The sequence below is a fragment of the Alternaria ventricosa genome (assembly GCF_023758065.1).
Source record: "Alternaria ventricosa strain BMP 2768 chromosome Unknown scaffold_11, whole genome shotgun sequence".
Lineage (NCBI taxonomy): Eukaryota > Fungi > Ascomycota > Dothideomycetes > Pleosporales > Pleosporaceae > Alternaria > Alternaria ventricosa.
This window is the reverse complement of record NW_026055691.1, coordinates 321,771-345,075: the sequence shown is the minus strand read 5'-3', so window position 1 is coordinate 345,075 and position 23,305 is coordinate 321,771. Positions and strand designations below refer to the sequence as shown.

Here is a 23,305-nt window from a genome sequence, read left to right as displayed (position 1 = left end):
GTGCAAAGGCCTGCTGTGTTCATATCGTTGTCCACTCTGTTACCCGTCGGATATCCATAACCTTCCCTTCAGCACCATATCTCCCTTGCGCATCCCACAAATCCCTCTCGGCGCAAATCTCTGGTCGCCAACGCATTGCCTCTTTCATTTTCCCTTCACTCTTGTTCTCTACTATATCTGCAACCAGAGAGCCGATTGCAGGGCATGCCATGAAGCCATTTCCAGATCCTCCGACCGCTACAATCAAGCCTTGGACATCAGGATGCTTGTCGATGAGAAAGACACGATCCACAGTGTCTACGTCCCAGCATAAACGTGCGAAGCTCAAGTCTCGGGTTGCAAACTGTGGCATTGTGTCAGAGAGAAGTCGACGCATACGTGCTTCTGCTTCTCTCGGAATCTGTTTTCGCGCAAACGGAACGGAGCGCATCTTGCCACTGTTGTTGATGACAGGATTGATGTATCCCGGATGTTCATCGCAGAGCTTTATTTCGTGTCTCTCGGTGTCGGGTTCGATGAAGAAACCGCGATCCACACCATATAGCACAGGTAGGTTCCGGTACTGCTTCGCTTCTTCGGCTGAGAGGGGTAGATGTGCAAGTGTCCAGGCTGTGGGTCGAAGTTGACTCTTGAAGTCTAAGAGCAGGTCACTGTTCGCACCAGCGGATACAATGATGTGCCGAGCCTTGTGCTTTGTGCCGTCCCTCGTCTTTACCCCCAATACTGCGCTACTATCCGAAGTATACAGTAGCTCTTCGACACTGCCCTCCATGCTGGCAGTTACGAATTCCACACCCAATTTCACGGCTTCTTGATGCATAGCTCGTAGAGCTCCACTAGCGAACACCCACCCTGCGCCTTTCTTTTTCCAAAAGCCCCTCCAACCTGGAAAGTCGCCTTGTAGCAACCCTCCTGGCATTGTCTGCTGGAAATCGTGTTTCGTGTTCAGGGCTGCTGGGAAATCTTTCTCGCCTTTGGCATACTCTAGACAACGCTGGTGGGCTTCATCGCCAACAGCGGCCATGATAAAACCGGTGTCATGGTAAAAGGGTGAGAACAGTGGATCAAATTTCCATGCATGCATTGCAAGCTGGGTCAGTCGATTCCAGAAGAAGTCTTGGAGGGAGTCAGACTCGGAGGGTTCATTGCTCTCTTCCGCGATCTTATTAAGGTCATTTCCTGCGGAGATGGGCGAGGGAAAGGAGCTGCCGTCCAGGACTTTGATGGAGGTGTGTCCGCGACGAGCGAGCTCGAGGGCAATGGAGCAGCCCCATGTTCCAGCACCTACGATGATAATATTGCTGCTCGTCGGCAACATGGTGGGTGCCCAGCTTTGCGTCATCAAGAATGACATTGGCCGACGATGAAGCTTGCCAAGCCAGGACGCGTGAGCACGTGGAGATAAGCACGCTATCTCGAAGCGGCTGGGATCCCCGCGGCGAAACTTGCGCGACGGTACTTTGGTGGCTGAGCGACAACCTCGCACCCCCTGATGATGCGCATACGCCCTATAATACCGCGCAATGTCTGGCGAGGAAACATATCTGTCCGCCAATGGAACCAGGCGCGCTCCGTCGCCACTGCACCTGGCGGTAAGCGGGCGCGCTCAAAGGAGCAGCACCACTACTGGACCGATGAGAAACTATCTACACCTGCCGAGTATCCCTTGAGTGCGGCCATGGCGGAAAGGATACATCCCAACAAGGAAGAAGCAGCGCCGAAGAAGAGGAGAACACGGAACGAAGGCGCGGCGATAGTAAAAGGCGGCGTTCACGTCAGAACACAGATCGTAAGTCCCGACCTATGCGGTACGTCAAGTCCCGGAACACCCATCTTCGCTGAGCGGGACTAACGCCAGATACCCTTAGATGACGTCCTCAAATACGCCGGCCATACGTTAGATAAGCACAAAGGCTGCGATATCCTCGACATCAACCCTGGCGCCGGGCTCTGGTCACAGAAGCTGCACGAATACCTCCAACCGCGCAGCCACGTGCTCCTCGAACCGCGACACGAAAAGTTTAAAGACTTTCTTGACCCTCTTCTCACTGCACCCGGCTCCAGGTACTCACTCGTCGAACAAGACCCGACCGTACTCCAGACATACCGGGACATGGTTGCAAACGGTGTGTTCCCACACCAGACTGTGCTGGACGCTGAAGACCCCAAAGCACAGGAACCAAACAACACCCTGTTAGTGACTGGCTCTCTGGCATGGGATCCAAGACTTCCCGGCCTTGGTTTTGACTCAATGGCGAAACAGCTCGCCTACCACTTTGCCTCCGCTGCTTGGACAAACGATCTATTTCATGCCTATGGCATGGTTCGCACCTTACTGTGGGTACAGCACGACGACTTTAGCGGCATGATTGCCCAATCTATCAACGAAATGACCAAAACAAACCGCCTCATGCAAATGTTACAAGACACAACCCTCTTCATCCAACCAGAGCGCGCCTCGCGCAGCACGGGCAGAGCCTCTTCGGGCCGTGAACCACAGTACGAGATCGAGGCCACTGTCCGCGCTCTGAAGAAAGGGAAAGAGAATGGGATGGAGCTACCATCACATCGGCGCGACCACATCCACGACTTTGCTGAAGAAGTCGACCAGATTTCCAATGGCACAGGCGTAATCAGTTTTCAAACAATTCAAGATTACCTTCGCACGCAACAGTTGGCGGGTAGAAACCCCATTGGCCTGCTTTCACCTGGTCTCATCGAATACTACGATTTCATGAGACGTGTAATCAACGTCTTTCCACAAGTCGATCTTAACGACCCGACAGATGCAAAAGGCAAAAGAACCAAACGGCCGGTACCCCCTGACCACCCTTATAAGGACGACATACGGAAATTCTACAGAGAAAGTACTGGTATGGCGCTGACTCAGAGAAAGAAAATGTTGGCAGCATCCATAGCAGACGTTGGCGAGGCTATATACAAGCTCGAATGCAAGATTATTGACATGCCAGACGGCCCTGAAAAAGCTGCTGCAATGGCCGAGCTAAGCGAGCTTGAAACCCAGTGGAAGCAGGGTCTCGACAGTCAAAATGCCAACTATGCCAAGGTACCGGCAACAGAGATCGATGACCGCCTCGCTATACGCTCGCCGCCCTCACCTCGTCTCCAATCCGACTCCCGTCCTTTCGAGCCCCTCGTCATGCGTAAGAATGAGGCTTGGCCCCAGAGCCGGCTGGCCCTCGTCTCTGCTGAGCCCTTCCCCAGGCCTGTCGGCGGATCCCCTGACTTCTACGAGTGGGCGCGAGATTTCATCTTCGGACTCTTCGCGCACCCTTCGGATGGCATCAATCATGCTCTCGATAAGCTGCAACATGGGCTCAGCGACATCATAAAAGATTGTCCTAGCTTGAAAAATCCGAAGAAAGGTGGTAGACTGCAAATGGATCATCTCAGAGTTAGGATGTTAACATCCGAGATGATTCTTGAGCTCGTGGAAGCGTACAGGACCTGGCCGTTTAAAGAGCCAGGCAGTGATAGCAATCAGTACTTCAAGTATAAGCATGCGGGACAAACGTGGAATGGACAGTCTGCGGATCGATGAGGGATAATGAATACACAGCATGTTGCCACTGCTTTTTTAAGAGCACAAAGCCGCGGGTGCCAGCTGTCATGTCTCCCTACGAGATCGAAGGTGTCAGAATGTTGAAGACTGTTGAAATTCCCTGAAACTAGTAGTGAGCTCTAATAGAGATATGCCGTACTTTTCCGCATAGTCCATCTACTTCTCGGCGGTCAGCTAGTTTGTTGGGAGTTCTCCTTCGTGCTGTGCAAAGACAGCCAGAGATGACGCAGGATCCCCGTCTAGTCATCTCTGAGATCTCTGAGATCTCTGAGTTTGATCCTCATTCCTATTGATAGAGTATCTCTTCAATGTAACGGAACATCCCCATATAGTACTGTCCACACGGCAATTGGGAGCGCAGAGCAAATTGAATGTTTGGCGCAAGCCGTCGACGAGCGCCCTTGTTTTCGTGGACCATATAATCAGCAGGCTTGCATCTGACAGCATCTGCGATCTGAGTGGACAGGATCTGGCTTTCGTCTGACGCAAGAACGACGGGATGCTCAGCGATAACATGGTAGGCCGCATTGCTGCGGCAATCGATGGACAGAGTAAAGGCTTAACTAGAGGCGTCATTGAACCGCCACACGTGCAAGGTCGCCGACATGCTTCCCGGATTGTAAAATTAGAATTGACGCCACCCGTCGAGTATGTCTCCAGTAGACATTAGAGGGTAGACGGCGCGAGGCTGCATGCGCTGGTGAGAGCGAGGCACCTTGGGAGGTGAATGGACCCGATGTCCCTTGGTACCTAGCTAGCTAACGCGGCCCCGGGGGAGTAGGCGCGCTAGTGGACGAAACAAGCCTAGTCTCTTTTTTCTTCCCGTGCATCGGGTGCAGGTGGCTTCGATCGAGCCTCCCAGTTACCATCACATCACGCCCACCCTACAGCTTCACCCGTATAATTGAAATGTCCGGAGCAGAGAGTAATCCGAGGAAGCGGAAAGCCGAGCCCCGCGAGCGGCACGACGGCGGCGACAAACGAGCTAAGGTGAGTTCTTTTCTTCGTATCACTGTCAAAACTCCTCCCGTACTTGCATTCTTGGCTTCCCAGTTCCATTTTCGTCATGCAGCTGCAGTGAGATTCATCATGCTGATCCGAGACATCAGAGTAAAAGAAACTGGGATATGCCCCGCAGGGACGGCAGTCAGTCTCGTACTATCAAACCCGGTGATGCGGGCATATGGGCAACATGCGCTATGAAGAAGGAAGCAAAATCTGTCTCTGATCTGCGGGATCTATTCCAAGAGGTTAGCGATATCTTGATGCTGCACCATCCGCGAGCGACAGTGCTGGTGATGCTGATTCATGATAGTACGCTACTACCCTGCACGGCGCGGCCGGCTCCAATGGGACGGCTGCAGAAGACAGCTCTGACTCGGAAGGAGGTGATATCGAAGCTGAGATCCAGAAAGAGCTCGCCGATATTCGTAAGCCGACTACGAAACCCTTGTTCACATCTCTCAAACTCGACACCCAGTGCTGTGAGGATAGCCAATCACACTTCCGACCGCTCGGGCTGACCCAACAAAGTGATATTTTTTAGGACACGCTCACCTCTCGAACCTGTCTCCTTCGTTCATAAGATCTGTCAAGATATTGCAGATGGCGCTCAGCCGAAGAACTTACGCTATGTCAAGCGACTAACACCAATTACTGCGACCGAGAAAGCCACGCCACAGGGTCTTGAGGCTGTTGCGAAACAAGTCCTTGCGCCTCATTTCCATGGATCAGATCAAGCGGGAAAAAAAGTGAGCATTAGCTTCTTCTATCAGATGATGTAGTGTCGTCGTGCAAAGATCTCCGCTAACGTGTGGTTACCCAAGTTTGCGATACGCCCATCGATCCGCAACAATAAGGAGTTTTTGAGAGATGGCGTCATCAATACAATCGCAGCTGCAGTTGGTCCTGGGCACAAGGTCGACCTCAAAAACTACGATCTTCTCATTCTCGTGGAAATTTACAAGGTATAGTCATACCCCACGTGGCGATCACACGTCTCACATGCACCGCATAATGAGATCTTGACAGCTGCTTACATCCGACAGAATGTCTTAGGTATGAGTGTGGTCGGTCCTGACTTCGAGCAGCTCAAACGTTTCAACATCGAGGAGCTTCGTCAGCCGTTGCCCTCCGTCAAACCTCAGGTTGATGATCAGTCAGGGAACATCGAGAATGGACGTGTCTGAGAAGGAGACGAGTGGAATCGGTGCGTGGGGCAGCCGTCGTGGTGCTAGAACGCCTCGCGCAGCAATTTCCACAAACTGAAAAAATCTCCGATCGGGACCACCGTGGCTTGCATACGTTTGCTCTTGCGATGAGGCAAACGTCTAGTGGATCATCGGAGTGAGCACAGTAGCCACCTACTCATCGACCTGACATCCGGCGTGTTGCTACTACTCGTCTCCGAACTGCCGGGTGCATACTGCGTGCGGGCTTACATAGCCGCCACAGCAATGGCCCACAGGCGTGGGATGTGTGGAAGTAGTTGACTAGCTACGTAAAACATTGGGCCGGGCGAGTTGAGGGCCCGTACAGACATGACACTGCGTTAATCACAGCGTTGTTTTTTGCACTGTCAAACCTACATCCAATCGTCTCTCAGATTCCTAAGGATATGCTATCGAAAGATGTCGGTCAATGGTATCCTTCAGCCTTCTGTCGGCAGAACCAATCATAATTCGCGATACGCGATATCCTCATCGGGTGCCTAACCACTTGTGGGTATCCTTGACGAACGCTGAGAGCGCCAATCTGAACGCCTCACGCGTCCTTCTCCGCCTCTACATCCGCCTTCGCTAAACAATTCGCTTAGAATACGCCGCTTACTTACCAGTTCCGTACGCGCATGATAGACTTTTGCTTTTCGGCTGAGCAGTGCATCGGCGAGAGGGTAGTCGATATGGCTCGGGGACTGGTTGGGACTTTCAGATGTGCTACTAAGTGTCCACTGTCATGCGATTCGGTATGGCCGAACCAAGGAGATGGCTTCATCAATTGAGATCTATCAAAGTCGGTCTTGCTCGGGCTGGCGTTACTATGCTTTTGTTTCCGACATTCGTCGGGACATTTTTGCGTTCAGATCGAGCATCCATGATTCCATGAGAAAAGAGCTGGCCTTGACTTTGTTTGCGCAATCGTCAAAACATTCTTAATGCATAGCGATGTCCTCGACATGCAGCATTCAGTCAGCTCCAGGCCTCCACTTTCGAATCACGCTAAGCTCCCCGCCGGAATCTAGGACGTCGCTGCTCGGCCCTTCATAATGCATCTTCCCCCACTGGATGTTGCAATCTTTCCCCTCACCAGTATGAGCCGTGGAACGTACGCTCTAAAGCCCGTTCGGCCCTCTTCGACCACTTCGTCTTCATCTTCGTCTTCATCAGCATCTTCGCGGACTGCTATCACAACAGTCGACTTTCCCAGCATACAAAGAGTCATCAGAGCGGTCTTTCGGTCCTCAAGAATCAATGTTCAGCAAATTGAAGTTCAGCAAGGGTGCATACACCAGGTTTATCTCGCAAGACTTCAAGATGGCAGCTGTTTGATACTCAAATGCCCACCAGCTTATAACATCCGACTCCTCCGGCATGAGAAGCACTTCCTGGAGACAGAACGCAAAGCACTCGAGACATTGCACGAGTATACACAAGTACCTGTGCCTCAAATCATCAAGTATGATAGCCATGGTGGACCGCTTGGTGCACCATTTCTTATGATGAGCCACATGCCTGGTCGCAAGCTCTCGGAAATCGCGCCATACATCTCGACCAGCGAGAGAAACTCCATCGATCACACACTAGGCACACATGTCCGCGCTCTGACTGCACTATCTGCCACCCAATTTGGTATGACACACCGTGTCTTCGTCAAAAAGGGCAGCAACTCCTGGCGCGAGGCTTTCTTTGCTCTCCTCGAAGCCGCACTACGGGATGCTGAGGATATGCTTGTTAACGCACACTCCGAAAGTATACGTTTCTGGGTTGGCAAACACGCACACTGCCTGGAAGAAGTTACCGAACCGCGCCTTGTAGCGCTCAATCTCTGCGACCCGGAGAACGTGCTCATCGACGAACGTACCAAGCAGGTCATAGGTCTTGTCGGATTTTCGAACGTCATCTGGGGCGACCCTCTCATGAGCGGCGGTATCGCGGATGGCAATGAAGCGTTCTTCGCCGGCTTGGGAGATTACCCTGTGAAGACTGGGGGCGCGAGGGTCAGGATGCTGATGTAAGTACCAAGTGCGGGTAATTAGAAGGCCGCAATGCTGACCGTAATAGGTACAAGACTTACCGGGCCACGGTGCGGATCGTCGCACACCATTACCGGCCGCATGACGGCATTGATGAGATCGGTGCGAGACGAGAGCTGAGCTGTGCACTCAACGACCTCGCAGCTATCTGAATCGTACTAGCGAGGCAGCTAAATCCTACGAGCGAGCTCTCGTAGCGCCTTGCTACAAGCGAATCGAGTGCCGAGCAACACATTTTGCTATAAGAATGAAGTTCCGGGCGGAAGGGTATCGTGTTTTTGGTTCTCAGGTGTTGGAATTCAAGGCGTAAGGCGTTCGGGTTCTGTACTACGAAACATTGAGTATAGTGAGAAAAACGCTCCCGAGGTCGCTGTTCACGCATGACCATCGGTTAATTGCGTGCGGCTAAGTGTAGCGGGCGGTGTAACGATGTCGCTGTACCGCTTAGATCGGATGCGAAAGGGCGCGCAAAACTGAGTTCCACGACATAGAGTCGAGCATGGTGTAAGCTTACATTATCTGACATTCCCCTCTCCCGTTTGCAATCTTCAGGACACTGTCGTCCAAGTAGTTGAGTACATGTATTTTCAGTCGTCAAAGAAGCTGGTGGCCAGAACGAGCGATAGAAATTTGAAAGAAAGCGGATGCAAATACCGTCTTGACTTCATCGTACACTTTGGCAAATGATGCGAATGTGCAGCAACCAGGGTAAGCGAACGTTGCGATCCGAAGCAACATCCTGGCGCTGTAAGTCGCCCAATCTGAAGACACATGGATACGCGAGGAATATACCATTCGCACATCAAACCCACAGATTTCGAAGCGGACGTGGCTGATGTTCCGCCCTCTACGTTGATTTGTCTTTGTCGACACGTTAGCCACGTATCCAAGTACGTAGGTACCTAAGGTTCTGCACATGCTATGAATCGGCTACCCTTGCGAGGGCGCCTGAGCCCACCACATGCCCGAATGCTCCTTCTCGCTCACCCCTGTTTCTGATAACACGGGTATAATGGGTAGAGTGTAGAAAGGCACCCACCAATCACTCGCGTGCAGACTCGCTTGATGGCGCTGCATTGGGAGTAGCGTTCGAGAGGGGTAGGCGAAGATAGACGACGCGTTGCGGACCGATGTTCTTCGGAGTCGTAAGTTGCTGGAATCTCGCTACGCATGTAAGTGACGGGCGGCAGCGGCCTGGCGTAGACAACGGGGTAGGGGAAAGGCTGTAGGTAAGGCAGGGGTACCGAGGTATTTGAGTCGACAGGTAGTCGCACGCGGTGCACCTTGAACAGTGACTCTTGAGATATAAAAACACCTTGGACAACCGGCTAGAAATTGGACTGAATGAAACGTCATCGGTCTTTTCCATCTTGAAGATGCGCCTCCACGAATGTTCTCGAACCATAACTCTTGCTCAAATCTCTGGTAAAGAGAAACTTGGAAGGTACCTAGGCAGACACTGCTCATCCCATCTATTGAGACGTCATTATTTCAAATATACAACACGCTTGTCTACATCGCGTCCTTCTCCCTTTCAGCTTTAGCGAGAGTCTAGCTTAGTAGGCATTGGATCTTGTCCAGGTGGCCAAACCTCCAGCTACAATGTGTCTGGCTTCAACACCAGAACTTAATTTTTTTTTTCGCACATGTAGAGAAGATAAACGGGGTAATTGTTTCATGCTACAGCGCCTTCAGATTCATCACGTACCTAGGTATGGTTGGATCGATTTTGTCCCTATCACAATCGCGACGCTACGCCCGATACAGTTAGTTGGCCCCCACGTGAAGAACGGGAGCTCCCACCCGTGAGGGGAACGGAAGACGCGACGGAAGGTTCGGGGCAGGCTTTCACTTCATATGACAATCGCGCGTCTACCTGCATTCTTTTACCTGGCGTTTCGACCGGTTCTCTGTCATGCGCAACGGGGATCCCAGATCCTGCCGCCCATTCGAAGGTTTTACGGAAGATCCCTCCACCGCGGCGCGTGCTTAACGCTGAAGTATTGGCGCGAACCGCTGCAACAATCCCAATGTCCACCCGGGCGCTTAGCCAACTATGTTATTGCACGATAGCCTCAAGAACTCTGCGCATCCGCTATGTCGGTACCGGATTTAGTATGAAAGTGGAATCAGCGGTGCTGTGCCGCAATCTATCTGCGCGGACGATCGATGCAGGTACAGCTTGAACAGCAGACGAAGATGGCTTAAGTAGCCTCTATGTATGCGCTTCTCTGTGCGATAACCTTGGATACAGCCACCGAGTCGCTGTAAGTTTTCTTTTGGGCCAACCCCGCTTGAGCGCACTTGGAGCATCTATCGTTATGGATCGAACATTAGGAGGTCATGTGCCTTCAGTCCAAGCGGAATCGTCTGCTCAGTCTACGACAGATACCATGACTTTGGGCACAGGTTAGTAACCAATTACCTCTGAAGATCTAGGCGGCTAACAAACTTGCCAGCACAAGCTCCAACGGATCGGAAAGGGAGCTGGCTGCCATTCACCTTTAGATGGTATTCTCTATTGATCCCGATAAGTGCCACCGCCATCCTGGGCATAACAATATCGCTACTTGTTTGGTACTCGCAACACCACTACGGACTCGGTGCCGACGACGGATCTTCTGCAGTACTGTTTGGATGGCGCTTCACTCCAACTCTGCTAGCAGTGCTGTACACACAATCCACGGTTATCCTATTTGAAGATGCCAAGAGAACGGAGCCGTTCGCTCGATTAGCTCGAGCACCTTCAGAAGGCGCCAGCGCCTTCGGAACAGTGCTCCAAACGCCCAGGGCCTGGTGGGCTATCTTACTGGATATCGTTCTCAAGCGCAAGTCGGTCGGTAAAACCAGTTGGTGTCTCATTTGCACGGCGATAATCAATGTGGTGGCCCTCCTCGCGATTTCTCCCTTGTCATCGGCCCTCCTTACATCTGAAGAGATTGTAATCACCAAAACGCTTGACATCCGCAGAAGCGTTCCCAAGATTGGCCTCCAGCTGCCCATTGTCGCTAGTAGAGAAGCCTACTTCAGGACTACGTCTGCGCTGATGAGAGATCTCTCTACTTCTGCATGGATAAAGGATACTTCCATCACCTTTCCGAATTGGCCATCTACAGATCCAGTACAGCTCGGCCCCGATCTGGTATCACGATTCGACTCTTGGACGGCAGAGACAACGACAATGCATGCGGACCTGGGTTGTCGGGACATGACATTAGAAAGCGCTGATCTTGCACCGAAGGAATATAGCGGGTACGATATCATGGGTCACGGGCCATATAAGGGCGTAGAACCCATGGTAACTTTTGCCTTAGCCTCAGACGATGGTTGCAGATACGAGGCGACCGTCCACCCTGCGGCTGAGCTGGCAATGAGGGGAGGTTTGACGTGGTCAAACACTTCTACATTCTACATCAAGTCTGGTACGCTTCCTCTCGGTAGAATCCCGTTTGCCGCCAACGTCTCTTCGACCAGTCCTTTTGCGCGCCACTACGCCTCTCCAGAATGTGCAGATCGCGACATTATCATTCTAAACACCCCATGGACCACGCCCATCAAGTTGGAGCTCAGTGCTGCAACGGTAGGAATTGAGACCAACAGGACCTATCAACGCTCGCCTGACTTTCGCATGAAGGCATTGCTTTGCAAATCTCAGTATTCTATATTAACACACAACATGACTGCCTCGATAGGCCACGGTAGAGAGCCGAACATTACATTCATGGAGTCGGACCACATCCAGCCCGAGTCGATTACGAAAGCTATGCTAGACATTCCCAAATTCGAAGAGATGGCACTACAAGACACTTGGAAAGACTATTTCAACGCCAAAAGCATGTCGTCTGATGCAGATCGTGCTATCGGTGGCTCTTTGAGTCCTTACTCTGATCCAAACACGACCGTTAACGCTCCAATGTTCTTTGGGCTTGGTCCGCTGCTCGGCGCCCTCTATGATTTCAACGTTACCGAAATGTTGTATGACAAGGAGCTTGCATCCCGCGCAGCAAGAGTCAAAGGAAGGTTCTTTACGGAGTGTCTTCGCGAGGCCCTGAATGACCCCGACGTAACAAGCGTCGAGCTTACGAAAGGGAAGGCAACAATGGTCGAAAACAGAATCATGGTACTTCGAGAGATCGGAATCGCTTTGGCTACCCTTTTTTTGGTTTCCTTCTTGCTACTCATCCTGGTACTATGGGTCTCACGACTTTCATTTCGGCCACTCGATCTCAGCATGGACCCCGGGAGTACCCTTGGACATGCTATGTTAGTTCAACATCAGCCGACACGATCATTAACATTCCGGGAGGGTCATCGTATAGCGCATCTCGATTTTCAACAACGAATAAGGTATGACACGTTCTTCATGCAGGATGGTGCTATACATACTGCAAGCAGTGGTAACCTCGCAACAACATGTAAGTCGCTACTGACAAACGATTAAAATTGTAGCTAATCAATGTGTTGAGTAGCTTCCCCAAGCACTGAACCTTCAAGCTACTGGCAGCCTTTGGTCATCCGACTACGCATGCTGTTCGCTCTTTCAAGCTTCCTCGTCGTTATCTTGGTTGCTGTGTTAGTGCTGAACGCATTCTCCGCGAGATCTCGACTTTCTCAGCTTGCATTCGTTTACGAAGCTGATGTTTCTAAGTTGGGGTTGAGCTTCTCCACCTTTGCCCCTATCTCTATCGCACCCACAGTTGTCAGTATTGTGATCGGCTTGTGGTGGGATCAATTAGATTCAACTTTCAGAATCCTCCAACCCTATTTTGCGATGTCGCAACGGCCAACACCAATTTCCAACGGAGCGGGTCTTACATACCGTTCCAAAACCTGGGCTGGTGCGGCTATCAAGGCTGCCCGCAACAAGCATTGGATGCTGTTCCTGGTCGCTACTGGAAGCGTTCTTTGTCAAATTCGTAAGATGCTCGCGATCGATGGTTGTCTAACTCGCTAACCTCAAATTTCCAGTCACCGTTTCGATGTCTGCGCTCTTCGAACGACAAGCTGCGAACGTGTCTCATCGAGAAATTCTCGAAAGAACGCTAGAACCTCGAGAGATACCCATTATAACTACGGTGAAGACCTACGAAGGGCGAACGGCAGAACCCCGTCCGAGTCTGCCTCCATTCGAAGTACTCGACAATCTTCTGATGAACCCGTCTAAAAATTGGCTACCCGGCGCTGCCATTCAACTGTCACTCAACGGCACTAAGCCTTCTTGGACTCAAGATGATTGGAGCTTCATACCTCTCGATCTTACCAGCATTTCCCAATTGGATGCCAAAGAAACGATGACGTTCCAGGACAACGCAACAATCACGACATCTGCTCTGCGAGCTCGGCTAGAATGCGAACAAATACCTGAGGTAGCCAACACATCGACTTGGCTCATTCATACCGATGAAATCCAGCGTTCCCGAGATTCCCCCCGACAGACAGATTTGGAGGGCCTGGAAAGATACTATTCTCTGAACAGTGAGATATTTGGCGATAGCCCGTCGAATACTTCAGCATTTGCCACCACCGCTATGCTGTCATGTTGCTCGAACGGAACCAAGGACGATCCGGATTCAGCAGTGGCAGGATACTGGTCGCCAGTAAACGTCCAAAATTTCCCAAACACAGACAAGCAGTGGCCAGTTCCATTCGTTACAAAATGGATCGTTGGTAAGCCTGTCACAGTCCCAGGTAAAAGCAAATTACAAGGACAAATGCTGCTCTTCAAAGATGCACCGGACCTACAAGCCGCTCGCTGTATGCCGATAGTGGAGACGTCAGACGCCAAAGTGGTTGTGGACGTGAAAACGGGCGTGATTCAATCATACGAGATCATCAGTTCTGTCGGCCCTGCAAAATCAGCCTGGTCCGAAGTGTTTGTCCGACACGCGCTGACCCATGGCAACGCAACGCAGCAATATGATGAAGAATACCGAGGGCCGTTGAACATCACCACGAGTTATGGAATCTTATTCATGGGATCCATGTTAAAAGCCGCTGACTCGTATTTCGGCGGTCCGCTGGGGACGTCACCCACGGAAGACCCTAGCGATAATGCCTTTGTCATGCGCGACCCTGAAACCGGTATGAACATGGACCTGATGACATACAGCATGTACAGCCTCGCCAACAAGAATCCGCGCGCTTTGCTCGACTACGCAACCCTTGTCACCCACGCAAACCATACCTTCCAAACGTTCTTCCAACACTTCATCAGCAATGGTCTATCGTTAGAGCAAGGCGGTTGGGGGTATCAAAAAATCGGCGACAACAGTACACAAGCATTAGGAGAGCCAGTAACACGGGATGGTAGGGTTCTTCCGCGACGCAAGTACGAAAGTCTCCGCACCAACCGAACAGTTGAGGCATTGGTATCCCACCGAACCCAGGTTCTTCATATGAATGCAATCGCTACATATCTATCGGTGGCGATCATCATCTGGCTTATAGGCACTACAGCCGTGGTCAGTTTTCTACAGCGAAAATACACGGGTCCTTTGATTCGCGACGTGCAACTCATCGCCGACGTACTTGTACTTGTCGCAGGAAGCGATCATCTTCTGCGATTAGTAGAAGAACGAGGTGTGGCACTCAAAAAAGCGAATGACATCAAAACTATGTTAGCGTGGTTCAAGGACAGAGACGGAGAGGTGCGTTGGGGTATTGAGGTTGTTGGGGGCAGTGATGCAGCAGAGTGGGTAGACGCCCCGAAGACCGGTTGGCATGCGCAGGGTGGTTCGAGGCGGGGTTGGATTCCGTGGAGAAAAGCTCAACCGTAGTATTAGAGAGGAATCGTGTTTTTTTACAGCAAAGCTATGGTAGAGGTGACAAACGTGGACATCGAGCCCTAGGGAAGGTAGCGCTAGATAGTCAAGAGGCATGTCTCTGCCGAGATGCCGTGTACTTTTTTTTTGTTCCATGGGAGCGAAGGCTCGAAACCCCAACAGACACCTGGTGCCGTGTACTTCGCATGTCCGTAGGCCCGTCCCAGTCTTCCAAAGAACTGTGCAATCAGGACCCAGCGGGTGCCTCAAAGGCACCGATGGCTACCGTCGAAAGCCGTGTCGACAATCCAGAATGCTCTGGTCCACTAAGCCGGAGTTTTCTTGCACTCCAGCAACTTTGCGATTAGTCCAACCGCAGAAATAGCGAACTAGGACGGTCAAGGCGGCCCGATGGCGTCTGCGCGAGTCGTATCGAGTTGCATCTCATCGATGTGGACCATGGCATGAGTACACAGCGGGGACTTTGCGTTCATGTGGACAGAGGAGTGGAGAAGCGTGACGCTGTGGAGCAGAGTAATCAACATGGAATTGTTCTAGAAGGCCGACTACTGCATAACGATGCAAAAACCTGGTGCAAATTCTGCTGAGCTTGTGCGCGATTACAAAAGAGCGAGCATGTTGTGTGGCTAGACACAAGGTGGCGCAAGCATGGCTATCCAGAAGTCGGTTCGCATTTGACGCGGGGCAGTAGTTAGCCCACAATGAGATCCAAACGCTGGGGTGATTGGCGGCTCTCCAACGGTCGTCTTGGTGCTGCATGCTGCAAGGAACCAACAGTGTTGGGCGAACTAAAAGCTGTTCCAATGGCCGAGGAGTGACGCAATGAACATCGACTCACAGTTCGCGGAAAGCGCACCTGAACGCCTAGATGCCGAAAGCCTTGGAAGTGGTAAAAGTGCTGATAGCACGTAGAATGTAACCATGGCTCGAAACGAAGCTAAGGCTGTGTGGAATGACCGGCTTTAGTCGCGCCGCTGTCAGTCACGGCAATGATCAAGGTGCGAGAAATGCGCCACGTAGTGGGAGCGCTGCACGGTGGTCCTTAAGACAAGAATTGGTTTTGCGAACATGTTTGCTCGGCACCGATGACCATAAAATCCTTCGATGCAAAAGCTCGATGGACATAACGCTCAGAACAGGCTCTGGCCTGCGTGATACTACAGCGGGACGTAAGGTGATCGCATGGTCAAAACGCACCAGCAGGCGGCGCAGTTGAATAAGCATGCAACAATGTTTCAAGACTTTGACTTCACATCAAGACCCAGCTTGAAACTAGTCTTGCTCGGCTGCTGCAACACCAAAAGTAAACGACTCCACCGAGAAATCTGCGCGAATGCTTGTGGGCATGATGTGCCAAGTTCAAGGTAACGAGTAGTGTCACGCAATTCAGATACGTGTGTAGACAGATCACATGCGACAAAGTCGAATCGGTCAAAGACCAAGTACAAGATGATAGCGAATTAATCTATTATCAGGCTAGGAACAGGGTCAGCAAGCCAGGACGTCTGCACATACAACCCCACGCCCGTGTTAAGAGAAAAGGAAATAAGTGTCCTTGACGAAGCGAATGACTGAAACAAGTATAGCCCGCCAAGGGGCATGGAATCCCTAATGGTATCCGATATCATGACTTCGTGAGAAAGAACGTGCAACCAAAAAATAGCACATGCGCCAGCGTCCAGAATAGCCAAGTACCGCACCCATGGTGTCGTTTAGGGAGTTTGGAAGGTGAGAGGTGAGAGCAAAGATGACGAGATCAAGCATGACAGGTGCGCGTCGATAACGTAGTGAAGAAATGAATAGATTGAGCCTGCGACGCTGTCTACCTCTGGCATTACTCGAGGGATTTCAACTCTGATCTCCTCTTCCTGATCTCCCCTGGGTATAACGCGAAATTGGTATCCTGAATTATGGACTGGTAGAATGTAGAACCAAGTAATCCTTAGGCACCAATGCCACAGTAAACAAATATTCGGGTGGCTTATGCGTGGAAAGGCTGGTGGCGGCGGGCATGGTCATGAGCGTGCCTCTTTGCGTTGACATACTCGACCGCGGTGACGTAGACAGTCTTGGTAAGCTTGTGGTAGGGCTTGTCGTCCTGCTTCTCGGGCGCAGGGGTGACTGCGGCAGCAGCCACTTCGATATCGGCAGTGTACGAGTCTTCGTAGGAAGCAGCGGTGGAAGTAGGCTTGACAGCGGAGTACTCGGCCTGCTTGCTGGAGCTTGTGGAAGGTTCAGCAGAAGACTCAGACTCGCTGGGAGAAGATCCGTAGTCTCCGGAAGGCGCCTCGCCACCGCACATGTAGAAGTCCATGTTTTGGTCGTTGTAGCAGGACTTGGTCTGAACGTCGTCGGGAAGGACGTAAGAGACCTTGTCGCAAGAAGCTTTATCGTGGCAGGCCAAGATTGGGCAGAAGGTGTTGGCAGCAGATGCGATATTCACATCACTCTGGGTACCGGCTTTGAGGTAGTATCCGTCGTTCCTTGCCGGGCAGTCACCATCAAGGCAGTCGACGTAGGAGACATCGAGGTAGTTGTATCGGAAGTCCACTGGGCCATCCATCTTGCGGAAGTACTCCAACTGAGTGATGTCGACTCCTTTGCACTGTTTGGTCTTGGAGATCTTGATAGAGACACCCGTCTTGCCGTCACCGTGCTCAGGGTCCGGATAGTTCTCCGAATAGGTCTCGCCGGTCTTTAGCGTGACCATGCCATCTTCGGGGCAGCCATCGCCTTTGTAGACGGACCAAAGATGCACGTCGTAGTCGCAACGGTTGATAACGCGCGCGTAGGGCTTGCTGGTATCGCAGTCCTTGGTCAAAGCGATAGCGCTTCTAAGGGAGGTGGCGGAAGTGGTCGCGACCATGGCCGAGGCCGCCGAAAGGAGGGTAATGAGCTGCATTATCGTCGAGTTGGACCGGTATAGTACTTGGCGCAAAGGTGAAGACTCGAAAGAAGCGATCGAAGGAATGTCGGCTGAATACCTAAAAGAGTGAAGTTATTCAGCGAATGAACGTGGGTGACGAAGTCTTTCCTGAGCGGTAGAGAAGGAGTTTGGGACCTGGGGGATGCGCAAGTAAATAAGATGGCTGCATCCTAGTCCACGCAGCCCAGGCCCACTTCGAAGCCCGTCCGCCATGGAACTAATCGTCGCCACGGCGTGGACTTGTTTGGGACGGGGCCAAACGTCGTGGCTAGTCCGGAGAACAGGCACGGACAGCATGCTAGCCGCGATCAGATAGGTTCTCGACAGGATGGGCAAGGGGCGATCCAATCGGACGAGTGCGGTGCCTGATCGTCAGGGCAATGGTCGTAACTTTGGCCATCTCATGTCGGGTAAAGTACGAAAGCAGAGTAAATAACAGCAGGGATGTCGCCGATCGGCATTGTCTTCCTTCTGGCCAGCATTGGCTGCAGAGATTTACGGCTGGGAATGAAGCAACTTCCTGGGCGCATGCTACTCTGCTTACAACAGAGATGCGAAGTTGTTATTTGGCTGCACCAATGAAGCTGGGCGCCCCTCCTTCATCGCAGTACAGAACTTGTGAGCCTCAGGTTGGTGGTGCAGAAACCCGAGATGAGTCCGCTTGGCGAGCCTGGCCATTGTCTTAAGCGATCCCCTTCGCAAGGCTCGAATAGGGGCTGTGTCCAGGCCTCGTCACCTCTTCCAGAGCACGATCACCTGCGACGAGCTGTTGAATCGTTGATTCACAGTCAGACATGCTGCGAGGACAAGTCGTAAGACAGCTGTCACGATTCCGTTGGGGCCGTCCATTCGCGCCATCCTTGTGATGATGACCGGTCGAGCATGTGTAGCAGGAACATGCATCGACAAGTGCGAGGTCCAGGCCGGTGCGCTGTCGCAATGTTGCAGAAAGCCGGTAGTTCGAACCATTTAGCAAGGGCTCCTTTCCACATTTAATTTCCCACACTCGCCAACCGGAAATCTCCCATGACGGCCAGCGTAGGATGAGATCAACTCCGCCACAAGTGCCAGCTCTCTGTTCTTTGTTGCGCTTGTTTGCGGTCAACCCAAGCAAAAACAGTCGCTGACTTGGCTGGCTTGGAGGTGCAGCGTAGCGCAGTGAAGCGTGCGACGGATGTCGTGGCACCATAACTGGACCATCTCAGCGACGCGATTCATGTGCAGAGCAATCTGCCAGCGAGTCGTCCCTGGTTGTGCGCCAGTTGTGCATCTTGTCGAGAAAGCGTTCCAGATCACAGACACTTCGGTTGAGTGGAATCTGGGCACGAGCGAATCTTTAGTGGGGCTCTCCTGGCCACCACGTGACACAAACACCTGTCAACGCCGCTCTTCGGTCATGAGATGTCTTTGCTTACCAGACAAACTGAAGACCTCGAAAGGCTGATAGAATTATTATTGGAGGCTGGCGCATACTTCCTGGGTGGATTCTGCAACAAGCCATCCAACCTGCATCGTCTCTCGGCTTTGCATCCACTCGAAAGTCTCTACAGTACAGTCTCAGTCATGGTGGTTTACACGGACGCGCAGCAAGTCACATCGTCCTCTCGTTTCTCGATTTTATGCCGCGCAAACCAAGGTGAACCGCTCGCATGCTGAAAACTATGCGGGCGATGTCTTAGCGACTGCCGTGTGAAGCACGACCTATATCACGACGTCGGAATAAGAACCAGACCTGTGCTATACGACTTGCACCTACAGGGGTTGGCACACGTGGAGCTAAATACCTTCTTTGGTCTCGACGCGTGTCTTGCCCGACCATGCCTGATGCGAGGAGTAACGTTCCGCAGCCTACTCGAGCCGCTGTGCAACACCCATACTAACCTTGCCGGATTGACAATGTACAGAGCCCTCGCGACACGTCTTCTCTGGCGGCTGATATCTTTTCATCTGCATGATGTGAGGTGCACCCAGGATTCACTCTTCGGGATGTAGCCGTCTATACAGTTTTCTCGGCACATTTGATGCCACGTCTTCTCGGGAAGATAGACGTACTACGATAGTGTGTTAGTAGCAATACCAATACGCAAATCGGAGCACAATATCCGCGCAGGTGTGGTTGATCTGAAGAGGGCTAGCTGCCTGGCCATCAAGTCGAAGGCTCTCGATACGTGAGTTGCTTTCCCGTGAGCCTGGTCACTGACACTCATCCTCGATCCGTCACTCGGCCCAGATCCAATGCCACGGGATCGCAGTGATGCGGGTGCTGTATCCTCTCGTGCTCAGCTATTCAAGCAACGATGTCTTCAACATGCCGTGGCACTACATCGACCGGTCTGCTGACATGCTTCCGGGTCCGTTCAGCGACGCCAACCAGATCTCACCAGCTGCTAGATATCGACTGCACTAAACGTATGTTGCGTTGTTGCCTGTCAGGCGGTGTATGATCCTCGCGCGTCAGTCGAGATTGGTGCTTGCGAGATCTCGCTGTAAGATGTCGGTTTCATCCCGATTCAGGAAAGCTTTAGCTAATTATCTTGGTCACGACAAAGGCTCTTCAGACACAAAGACTGTGGGCCACGTTGTGTCACCACAAGAAGCTGGCGCATGTTCAGGCTGTAGAAAGGACCTGACTGCAGATATTCAAGCAGACCATAGACTCACCTGTTATTAAAACAAGGGAAGTAATTATAGTCTAAAGGCACGTCGTTTCCTCTTCATGGTCTGAATCCTTATCTTGTTCCTATATCTCCGCGGAACGGGTGAAAAGGGCAACAGTATGCCAGCGCAATCTCATAACTCTACTTTCAGGGGGTGATGTATTTGATCACTAGTAGAGGTGTCTGCCCTTCAACTCTTGCTGGGTGGAGACGTGTTGCTCGAGCAAGAGCGATAGTCTCTACCGCCATTGATGATGGACGGCAGCCTTGATAGCATCCTACAACTTCTGCGCTTTGCTCTAGACACATATTGGTGTCTCATCTCACGTATTACTTTGCGTATCGCGACCCAGCGGTGCGGCTCAAGAACTCACTTGGTGCGTCGAACGGTGAACAGCATACAACTGGAGGTACGCGCCAGCCCCTTACTGGATGGAATAACCGGTAACAATGGCAAATCAGCCGGCGCTGCCAGCCGTGACATCCAATTGGAAAACGAGTTGGGCCGCAATAACCAGGATACAGATTCGCGGCAGTTTGAAGGACCATACTACTATAATGATAGGTACGCCCGAAGCGCATGGTAGGAAACCCGATTGTAGTGAAAGTGATCTTCCGGAGACAACGCACGTATACAAACCTTGCGCTGTGCATGGTGTTGGATTGGATCGGCCTGGATGTCATCTTCAACCGATCTTGGAAATGATCATAACAGCCGCAACTCAGTTCTGGTCATCCACCGGCCATCACTGATATACACCAACGATGTCGAGCGCTGGCGGAGCAAGGATAAGGCGAGGTCTGCCTATGGTACCATATGCAGGTTTCCTCTATGCACGCAATTGCACATCACATTGCATCACTCCGCTCTTCCTGCAGCGGTCCTGGGATTGATGATAATCCTGGGTACGCGCTGTGCCCAGGCTTTGTTGCACTCATGGCCGCTGATCGTATACAGTTGCTTCCAAGAACTGGCCGTGATGGCTTCCAGCATCTTGGGACAGTGAGTATGTGATAAACTCACGTGCACGCTTAACTTGCTGACACGCTTGCGTACGTTCAACCAGTCAAAGCCCGCACCATGACCGTGCCGCGCATGTGAACGAATGTTTGATGCATGCTCATGCTTGACGCAGCTGCACGGGACCGACGCCACATGCATCCGACACATCCCACGTGCAGTCATCTTGTTCACGACCGTTGTACTGAGCGACAATGTTGTTTACGGATATGTGTAGTGTAGGGGGGCGTACCGGCGTTCGGTGCACACGGGAGCGTCCAAGGGTGGGTCGAACGGCCACGGCCCGTAATCGGTAGGCTTTAGGTACGGTCTTCTAGGTTTTGCCATGAAATACAAGGCTCCTGAGAAAAGTTGACATTTGCTTCCTGACGCGTTGTTGCGTGCGCTGGCTGTATGCGATGCAACATGGTTGGTGACTTGTCGATAACCCATGTCATCATGGAATTTAGGAAATACGGATCGAGATTGGAAGACAAGCTCTAGATCCTAAGCATGTACAAGGTCCATTGCGGATAGAGGTTCAGTCCCCTGAGGCAAGCGGGTTATCTTAGTAGGCCAAACAGGAGGCGCCTTTCGTGGGATGTCTTTCGCTTGGAAACATTGTGGCAGCTTCCCCCCACTTGTGGCGGGCAATGGCGGATTCTGAGGGTGTGTAGTTCCCGCGATAGTCGAGTCCGACATTGAAGCGTCAAGGTTCCGGTAACACAATACCCCATCTGCCGGATTAAGCGTAAGCCGCCACTGCCGCCAGCCAACGAGAGATTTGCCATCTGAGTCATGCTGCTGATTCTCGGCATACCGAAAGATGACTGTTTCTAGAATCGGCAATGCAACCCAGTGAGGTTGAAGGAAGGCATATCGGTGTGCGGCTTAAATACCAGCTCGTGCCGTGTGGGTGTACAGCCGACCATTATCCCGCGTCGAGGCGAACCACTGGTTTAGGCTACTACATGACTATCAACCACTCGGTACGATTATTTCGGTAGGATACTGGAAGTCCATTTGGAGACGATGATTGGAGATTGGAAGAATTCTACTATGAGAAAGGAAGCTTGCTTTTGATTAACGGGTATATGGATCGAACCAACATGCAAGATCACCACGAGTCGCTTCCTGCACCGGAAGAGGTTACCAGAAGCAATGAGCGGTGTGACTCGCAGTATCAGAAAAGAAATGTGAAAGTTTGGGAGCTGCGGAAGGGTAACGCGCGTGGAAGGACATAGTACATTAGACACGAAACTTGAGCGTCTTTCAACCCCTCCACCTGAACAGCTGTGATTGAAATGAGTCTGCTGTTTGCTTATACCTCTACCAAGCGCCAAACTCCAAAGGATCAAATAAAACAAAAGCTCCTGCGTGGACTCGCACAGTAAGGATGATTGATGAAAGGGTGTAAACCGCATAACAAGCGCTAATGTTGAGTCCAAATGAGACGTTTCCTGCTCTCGTATGTGCTGGTCTCGATCACGAATGTACTAGCGCTACGAATGGCTGGATAGGCAGGTGGTCGGGTAGTAACGGGGTATATGTCGACCAACGTGGCCAGTGGGTGGCGCGATGATGTGTGCCGAATTTCAGGCGTCCTCTGCCTTCTTCCCATTGATGGCTTTGAGCTCGACATCGCTGCCATCGCGTTAGCATTCCGCTTTGCAGCCTGTGCACTGATCCCGCGATAACAAGGTGAAAGGAACAGCATGTGAGCTGTGCGCTGTGCGCTGTGTGGAGGAACAACACACACACACACACTTGTAACCCGTAAATGAGGCGTCGCAAGCGTGCTGTAGTGTTCCCGATGATGATGAAAATGAAGTTGGGCACCTACAAGATCAATTTGGCATTGGCCGGGATGTGTCCAGGAAAGCCACTGTTGTCCACATGGTCAGCACTTGCACCTCATGGTCTGATCAGATCGTCCAAGTTCAAAGATGCGGCGATGCCAATAGGCTGCAGACATTCGTGTCGTATAAGATTGGCGGTTGCTGCGGCATGGACGTCCAGGAGCGCGGGAGATTCGAAGAAGCATGGCTCAAACGATCTTCGGAACGTCGTCAGCCGTACTAAGTCTTGGCTCCGTCGGGCGTTAG

The 23,305-nt window shown here is 51.9% G+C and overlaps 7 protein-coding genes across 7 annotated transcripts; 5 read left to right on the top strand and 2 right to left on the bottom strand.

The window, feature by feature from the left end:
- Positions 1-19: 19 nt before the first annotated feature.
- Positions 20-1,318, bottom strand: J4E93_006604 (uncharacterized protein; the record flags this gene model as incomplete). Its single annotated transcript, XM_049344516.1, has 1 exon — positions 20-1,318. The coding sequence occupies one exon, from the start codon at positions 1,316-1,318 to the stop codon at positions 20-22; it is 1,299 nt and encodes a 432-aa protein (XP_049198170.1).
- Positions 1,319-1,492: 174 nt separating this feature from the next.
- J4E93_006603 (uncharacterized protein) lies at positions 1,493-3,562 on the top strand (the record flags this gene model as incomplete). The annotated part of the gene is made up of 2 exons (XM_049344515.1): positions 1,493-1,808; positions 1,869-3,562. The coding sequence occupies 2 exons, from the start codon at positions 1,493-1,495 to the stop codon at positions 3,560-3,562; spliced, it is 2,010 nt and encodes a 669-aa protein (XP_049198169.1).
- A 930-nt stretch (positions 3,563-4,492) lies between these two features.
- Positions 4,493-5,772, top strand: J4E93_006602 (uncharacterized protein; the record flags this gene model as incomplete). Its single annotated transcript, XM_049344514.1, has 6 exons — positions 4,493-4,573; positions 4,693-4,833; positions 4,899-5,067; positions 5,117-5,334; positions 5,410-5,550; positions 5,632-5,772. The coding sequence occupies 6 exons, from the start codon at positions 4,493-4,495 to the stop codon at positions 5,770-5,772; spliced, it is 891 nt and encodes a 296-aa protein (XP_049198168.1).
- Positions 5,773-6,893: 1,121 nt separating this feature from the next.
- On the top strand, positions 6,894-7,817 carry J4E93_006601 (uncharacterized protein; the record flags this gene model as incomplete). The annotated part of the gene is made up of 1 exon (XM_049344513.1): positions 6,894-7,817. The coding sequence occupies one exon, from the start codon at positions 6,894-6,896 to the stop codon at positions 7,815-7,817; it is 924 nt and encodes a 307-aa protein (XP_049198167.1).
- A 3,694-nt stretch (positions 7,818-11,511) lies between these two features.
- Positions 11,512-12,130, top strand: J4E93_006600 (uncharacterized protein; the record flags this gene model as incomplete). The annotated part of the gene is made up of 2 exons (XM_049344512.1): positions 11,512-11,955; positions 12,104-12,130. 2 exons carry the CDS (start codon positions 11,512-11,514, stop codon positions 12,128-12,130), a joined length of 471 nt encoding a protein of 156 aa, XP_049198166.1.
- Positions 12,131-13,491: 1,361 nt separating this feature from the next.
- On the top strand, positions 13,492-14,611 carry J4E93_006599 (uncharacterized protein; the record flags this gene model as incomplete). The annotated part of the gene is made up of 2 exons (XM_049344511.1): positions 13,492-13,498; positions 13,524-14,611. 2 exons carry the CDS (start codon positions 13,492-13,494, stop codon positions 14,609-14,611), a joined length of 1,095 nt encoding a protein of 364 aa, XP_049198165.1.
- A 1,987-nt stretch (positions 14,612-16,598) lies between these two features.
- J4E93_006598 (uncharacterized protein) lies at positions 16,599-17,519 on the bottom strand (the record flags this gene model as incomplete). The annotated part of the gene is made up of 1 exon (XM_049344510.1): positions 16,599-17,519. The coding sequence occupies one exon, from the start codon at positions 17,517-17,519 to the stop codon at positions 16,599-16,601; it is 921 nt and encodes a 306-aa protein (XP_049198164.1).
- Between the last annotated feature and the right edge of the window lie 5,786 nt (positions 17,520-23,305).